Genomic DNA, 7,500 nt, shown 5'->3' with positions numbered 1-7,500 from the left:
AAAGAAATTAAATTGTCTTTCCATTCTCTTTCTTCCACACTCTATTTGAGCTTCTCTCCATTCTTATCCTTTTCTCACCCCCTGTCCCCTCTCACTCCCTCCTCCTCTCTCTCTCTCTCTCTCTCTCTCTCCCTCCCTCCCTCCCTCCCTCTCTCCCCCTCGGTTATCGTCCTCCCGGGTGTGTTTTCTCATGTCACATGGTTCGTTCCGGGACTAATGAGGAGTAATTAGCGGGCGCTCAGCGGTGATAAGGGCTCAGTGTTTCTGGGCTAATCCCTGCGCTGGGCCGTAGCGGAGCCTCCCCTGTCATGAGGCCGACTCGCACCCAGAGATTAACTCCGTTTACCAGCATCCACCCTCCTACCAGCGCGGGCGGGGGCGGGGGTTTGGGGCGGGGGTTTGGGGCGGGGCCAGCCACTCTGTCCCGTTCACAACACTTTGCCCTTTCACCAGCGAGCGCAGCCTCACATTTAAACGTATTTAGACGCATTGAGGCGCTCGATGCTGGAGCTCCACCCGTCCGGAGACCCAGAGCGGCTGGGGGAGGGACGGTGGGTGGATGAGGCATAAATGAATTATGATTCATTATGATGAGGCATAAATGAATTATGATTCATTATGATGAGGAATAACTGAATTATGATTCATTATGAGCAGGTATAAATTAATTATGATTCATTATGATGAGGTATAAATAACAAACACCTTCAAATATTCTATATATAAACACTGCTGTTGGATAAATATGTACAGCCACATGGGGAAGATATTTAAATATAGTTGATGGCCCAGGAATCATGATCCGACATAACTAGATCATTCTATTCCTCCATAGAGCTTTGTCGTGGGCTTCCCTTCTGGATCTCTCCGCCCCCTCTCCGTCTGATTCCCTCCATCTCTGTGAACGTTGACAGCGTGGGACAGCACAGCATGCATGCTGGGTAGTCTCAACTATCTCCTCCCCTCCTCTCTGCCTCCCCCTTCGTCTCTCCCGTTCTATTGGTTCACTCTCTCTCGTTAGTATCTATTCTGTTCTGCCAGTCGGCATCGCTCAATGCAGTCCAGTCCCGTCCAGTCCAGTCCAGTCCACAAGTCCAGTCCAGTCTAATCAAACCAAATCTAATCTAATCAAGTCCAATTCAATTAAATTCAATGAATCTTTATTGTCGCTGCCGGGTTGACTTTTTACAGTGTCGAAACACTGTCACCCCACCTTCCTCCCCCTCTCCCCCCCCCCCCCCTCTCTCTCTCTCTCTTATGTGGACTGTTTTGTCAGTCGAAATCTCTCTCTATCTACCCCCCCCCCCACAAGCTGTCTCACTGCAGCGATGTTACCTGAAAGAACAAGGCTTCAGATCTACAGAGATCCAGCCACTCCCCTCTCTCTGTCTGTCTCTCTCTCTCTCTCCCTCCCTCCCTTCCTCCCCCTCTCTCTCTGTCCGTCTCTCTCCCTCTCTCTCTCTTTCTCTCTCTCCCTCCCTCCTTCCCTCCCTCTCTCTCTCTCCCGTCTGTCTCTCTCTCTCCCTCCCTCCCCCCCCCTCTCTCTTTCTCTCTCTCTCTCTCCCTCCCTCCCTCCATCTCTCTCTCTTTCTCTCTCCTTACTTTCATTCTTTGTTCACCTGCTTCTGAACTCCTGGTGCCAGACCAGCTCCCATCACCGTGGGGGGTTTGGGGTGGGGTGCATTTGATCTGGGGGCGTTTAGTTCGCTCCCCTGAGACGATATTTTAAATCAATACGAGAAGAAGAAGAAGAAGACGAAGAAGACTCCACCTGCGGGAGCGACCGTGAATGCTAATCAAACCTATAAAATATTCAATCACCTGAAACCTCAAAACAGTGGCGTCTAGTGCAGACAGACAGCGCTGGGGAGAGAGAGAGACAGCGTCACCGAAACATCCACAGGGGGAAGGCGCGGCCTCCCCCAAAAACCTCGTGAATTTCGGTAAATCCAATAGAATACGACGTGGAGGCTCCGTCACCTTTGGTTGGAGTCGAAACTGAGCGACAGCCGTAGTTTTACACCAAAACTACACCCAGGTTTCTAAGGCTTGGCCCAACCGCACCAGAACTAGAGCTGACGTTTCTGTTTAATCGATGGATAATACCAAAGTCCCAGAGATGAGAACGTGTTGAACGGTCGGAAATGTTGCTGAACGGGGTCGGAACGACATCAGTGTGTCCAGGTGTAGCTGGACGTCAGCTGTGACGGTGCTAAGAAACACCTTGGAAGCTCCACATCACCTGCCCAAGATGAAGCAAGTATGAAGAAAAGAGAAAGGGGCCCAAAACACAACCTTGGAGAACACCACAGGGCGGAGAAGTTCCGACAGAGCAGACCAGAGAGAAAGTCGTTGAGGGTGAAGGAGTGCAGGATGAAGGATCGCAGGGTGAACGGGTGGAGGGTGAAGGAGCGCAGGGTGAAGGAGCGCAGGGTGAACGAGTGGAGGGTGAAGGAGCGCAGGGTGAAGGAGCGCAGGGTGAACGGGTGGAGAGTGAAGGAGCGCAGGGTGAACGAGTGGAGGGTGAAGGAGCGCAGGGTGAAGGAGCACAGGGTGAACGGGTGGAGGGTGAAGGAGCGCAGGGTGAAGGAGCGCAGGGTGAACGGGTGGAGGGTGAAGCAGCGCAGGGTGGACCGGTGGAGGGTAAACGAGTGCAGGGTGAAGGAGTGCCGGGTGAAGGAGCGCAGGGTGGACAGGTGGAGGGTGAACGGGTGCAGCCCGACCTGTAGGGGGCAATCAGCCGCTCATCACAGCAGGTACCCACAATGCAACGGGGCTGAGCTGTCAAGGTTTCCACTGATTAATGAAGCCGTCACCCATCGTCCCTGTCTCATTCCCACTGCGTGTGTGCGTGTGTGTGTGCGTGTGTGTGTGCGTGTGTGTGTGTGCACGTGTGTGTGTGTGTGTGTGTGCGCGTGCGTGTGTGTGTGTGTGGAGGAGGAACACACCGTTTCCATTACCTGCATCTTCCGGATCTTCATCGTAGTCTTCGTCGTCGCCCGACGACAGAGAATCTTTAGAGAGAACACAAACAAACATGGAGGAATAAACCAGTTGAAACCAGGTCACAGGAGCTGCTGCTTTATCCTTCTGATCTGGTCGTTGTTTCACTTCGAGTCCTTTAATCAAACATATTTTTCGGTGCTGTTTCGCCGCAATGGGCTGAAAATCATTTCTTTCAAATGATGATGAATGTTCAGATGGTGAAACAGAGTTCAACTTATCTCAGCGTTTACACATTCACAGAGTTCCATTCATTGCACGTGAAGAATTGGAGCGTGTGTGTGTGCGAGTGCGGGTCAAGCCGGCTGTGATCTGATAACCTGCAGACGGAACCTGCAGCCGCCACGGCAACCACGCACAGGCCGCCACGCCGCCGGGGACTCTGGGAAATTTTCCCCTGCATGCGCCCGCCCGGGGCGGAGGAGGTGAAATGGAGTGTGTAAAGTAACAAGGGCGCACTCGCATGCACACACACACATCGCACACTCACGCGCACACACAGACACACGCATGCGTGCGCGCACGTGCACACACACACACACACACACACACACACACACACAGGCGCGCGCACACACACACACACACACGCAAATTGAGTGTGAGCTTTGAGAAAGTCCTGAATGAGTCCTCAGTCCTGCTGCACAAACATTTCCACAGACTATTAGACACACACACACACACGCACGCACACATACACACACACACGCACACGCAGACATACACACACACACACACACACACACACACACACACACACACACACACACACACACACACACACACACACACACACACACACACACACACACATAAAGACGTGCCTATTCATTGATATGGTTGACACACACACACACACACACACACTCATTATTCAGTGTGTTTAGAGTCGCTGTATCACACGTCTTCGCGGCGTCGCTAATTTCTTCCTCCGTGACCTTGAAGCCTCCGGAACCAGATCCAGATGTGTTGCTCGGCCGGAGCTTTCACAAGCGTCTGGTATCAGGGCAAAACGTCTTCGTTCGCCCAAACGTGAAAAAAACAAAAAAAAAACCCAAAAAACAAAAAACAAAAACACAACATTTCGGAGGGGGGAGAGAGGGACGGGCGGCTCGACGCACGGGACGGAAAAAGAAAAGTTGAAAAGGGGAAAAACAAAAAGTCGGCCGCTCTATTTTTACTTTACTGCCACCACGACCACGCCCGTATTTGTACTACACCACTTTATTACTTCTATGACTGTGTCGCTCTAGTATCACTGCAGTATGATGACGTGGTTCTACCAGTCAGGGACCCAAACGCTGGTCACCGCTCCCCAGTGTTGTTTCATAATTATCATTTATTGGACGTGAAGGTCAGCGTTGGGACGGAGTCGGAGGAGAAGGCGGGGGTGACGGAGGAGCTTGTCGGTGTTTTCTGCTAAAGGGGGAGATCAGAGGCGGACCCCACCGAGCGCCGTCACACCCTGGTAATCCCTTTAAATCTGGCCGCAGGCGTCCTGCTAATCTGGATTACATCTGATAAATATCCGACGCCCTGTTCAAATATTTGAGGGGAAACAAAGAGGCTGCGGACGGGCTCCGCGCCGCCCGCTCCACCACGCCCCCGCCCATGGATGGAGCAACATCTACAACTTCCTCAACGAAAGGAAAAACACTCTGGACGCTTTTCACCGGCTTTCAGACAAAGTTGGAGACAAGTAAAGTTTTTTCCACATAAAAGTGGCATTTTAAATCTCACCGTACTGCTGTACAGTGTGTAGTGTGTTTTTGACTTGTTAGTCTTCATATTTCTGTATTTCTCCAAATTTACTAGTTTTTGAACTGAATAATTGCACCAGAAACATGAGTCGTCACTAACCAGGTTTATTATCTCTGACCTCACTTTGATATCAGTACAAGTGTGTGTTTGTGTGTGTGTGTGTGTATGTGTGTGCCTGTGTGTGTGTGCATGTGTGTGTGTGTGTGTGTGTGTGTGTGTGTGTATGTGTGTGCCTGTGTGTGTGTGTGTATGTGTGTGCGTGTATGCCTGTGTGTGTGTGTGTGTGTGTGTGTGCACAGTGGCTCGGAGCCACCCCCCCATCTGTTTCCAATGATCAGAGTTTGGAGATAATCGTTTTCTAATTAGTCGTCAATAAGGGCCCAGCTGGTGTCCAGGAGCCTGACGGGAAGACCGGGTGGAGGTGGGTGGGGGTTGTGTACCGCTGACTCTTTGAACCCCCACCCCCACACACCCCCAGTTTAAAGGTTCATTCCGTCACACGCTCTGTGTCGCTCGGTGTCGCTCGGTGTCGCTATGTGTCGCTATGTGTCGCTCGGTGTCGCTCTGTGTCGCTCTGTGTCGCTCTGTGTCGCTCTGTGTCGCTCTGTGTCGCTCGGTGTCGCTATGTGTCGCTATGTGTCGCTATGTGTCGCTCGGTGTCGCTCTGTGTCGCTCGGTGTCGCTCGGTGTCGCTATGTGTCGCTCGGTGTCGCTCGGTGTCGCTCTGTGTCGCTCTGTGTCGCTCTGTGTCGCTCGGTGTCGCTATGTGTCGCTATGTGTCGCTATGTGTCGCTCGGTGTCGCTCTGTGTCGCTCTGTGTCGCTCGGTGTCGCTATGTGTCGCTCGGTGTCGCTCGGTGTCGCTCTGTGTCGCTCGGTGTCGCTCGGTGTCGCTATGTGTCGCTATGTGTCGCTCGGTGTCGCTCTGTGTCGCAGCGCAGCCGTGGTGCCTGCAGCGCAGCTGTGCCCGTCTGTGGCGGACCCCGCCACCACACTATGGAAACAGCACACGCGTCATTCTGATTGGACGCATGGGATGTTAAAGACCGCGAGGATCTGTTTTCACATCTTCCGCATGTGTTCCTTGGCCTCCGCCCGACACCATCCCATCATCCCTCCGTCAGACCCGTCCTTCCTTCCCCAGAACCACCAGAGCCAGCGGCCACGCCTCCAACACCTCAGAGGCAACGGGCGGAGCGGGAACGAGGTCACACGTTGACATGGAAGCCACCGAGAAAGAGCAGGATCACAGGACGGACGGAGCAGGAGCAAGATGGAGGAGGGTGGAGGAAATGAGAGACGGTAGAAGGAGGGAAAACGGAGAGAGAAAAAGAGGGGAGAGAGACAGGGGAGAGATCTCTCTCTCCCCTGTCTCTCTAACCTGTCTCTCTTCCACCCGTCTCGCTCTCACCCGTCCCTCTCTCACCTGTCTCTATCTCCCATCCGTCTCTCTCTCACCCGTCTCTCTATTACCTGTCTCAGCCCCACCCATCTCTTTCTCTCTCTCAAGTGATCACTTAATACCCTCTCACCGGTCTCTCTCTCTCTCACACCCGTCTCTCTCTAACCTGTCTCTCCTACAACCGTCTCTCTGTAACCTGTCTCTCCACCGCCCGTCTCTCTTTCACTTGTCTCTCTAACCTGTCTCTCACCCACCCTGTCTCTCTCACACCCGCCTCTATCGAACCCGTCTCTGCCCCACCCGTCTCTCTCTCACTTGTCGCTCTCTCTCCCACCCGTCTCTCTCTCAGACGTCTCTCTCTCCCTCTCTCTCTCTCTCTCACCCGTCTCTTTCTCTGAGCTTTATCCCCACCGCCCCCAGCTGCCTGTCTCACCTGTCACCCTGACGGTGTGGTTCCTCAGCATGGCGTTGCCGTGCGCCAGGTGACAGGCGTAGACGCCCGAGTCGTCGTACGACACGTTGAGGACGCGCAGCCCGCGCTGGAAAACGCGCGTGCGGTTGCTAGGCGACAGCCCGGCGCCATCTTTGTACCAGACCACGGGCTGCGCGGCGTCGTCGAGGAGACAGGGCAGGTCCAGCATGTCGCCGGGGCCCAGGACGTAGTCCGCCAGGAAGGCCGTCTCCATGGAAACGTCTGCACGGAAACAGGAAGCCGAGTGTCAGACAGAGAGTGATCGGCTTAACGATCTATAGATCCTGACAGACAGACAGACAGACAGATAGATAGATAGATAGACAGATAGTGGTACAGTAGCAGACACTAAAAAATCGTAATAAGTCTAATTATAATAATATTAATAGGATGAAAGTTATAATAAAATCAATCTCTCTGCAATCTATTATTTTTTACTTCATTTCCAAATGAGCAAGACGGATTGGACTTCTGTGAAAAACAAATCTGTCGCTCCACCTTCAGTCCACACACTCTGGGTGTGTGTGTGTGTGTGTGTGTGTGTGTGTGTGTGAGAGAGAGAGAGTGTGTATGAGTGAGTGCTTTGTTAGCGGTGGGGAAAAGTCAACATGTTTACAAGCTTCTTGGAGAGGGAGAGCGAGGGAGAGAAAGAGAGAGAGAGAGAGAGAGAGAGGGTGGTGTAAAAAAAAGGTGTGTAAAGTGAAGTAAGGAAAATGTTTCAAATAGTGTGAAAGAGACACAGCGTGAGGGAGAGAGAGCAAGGCATGATGGACAGAATAGAGAGGAGGGTAAGAGGGAGAGAGAGACAAAATGAATGGAGGAGAAAGAGCGAAAGACAGATAGGCTTTTTTAGAGAACACACA

The 7,500-nt window shown here is 52.6% G+C and overlaps 1 protein-coding gene across 1 annotated transcript in view; it reads right to left on the bottom strand.

The window, feature by feature from the left end:
* Positions 1-7,500, bottom strand: part of fgfr3 (fibroblast growth factor receptor 3) — a gene marked incomplete at both ends in the record, with an annotated part of 52,463 nt that overhangs the window by 31,452 nt on the left and 13,511 nt on the right. Inside the window, 2 exons of the mRNA XM_080012692.1 lie at positions 2,947-3,014; positions 6,599-6,859. Of these exons, the coding sequence (XP_079868818.1) occupies positions 2,947-3,014; positions 6,599-6,859 (329 nt within the window). The remainder of the gene's footprint in view (positions 1-2,946; positions 3,015-6,598; positions 6,860-7,500) is intronic.

The sequence above is a fragment of the Zeus faber genome, assembly GCF_960531495.2.
Source record: "Zeus faber genome assembly, chromosome: 13".
Lineage (NCBI taxonomy): Eukaryota > Metazoa > Chordata > Actinopteri > Zeiformes > Zeidae > Zeus > Zeus faber.
The sequence above is the reverse complement of the archived record's forward strand: the minus strand, read 5'-3'. Positions and strand labels throughout refer to the sequence as shown.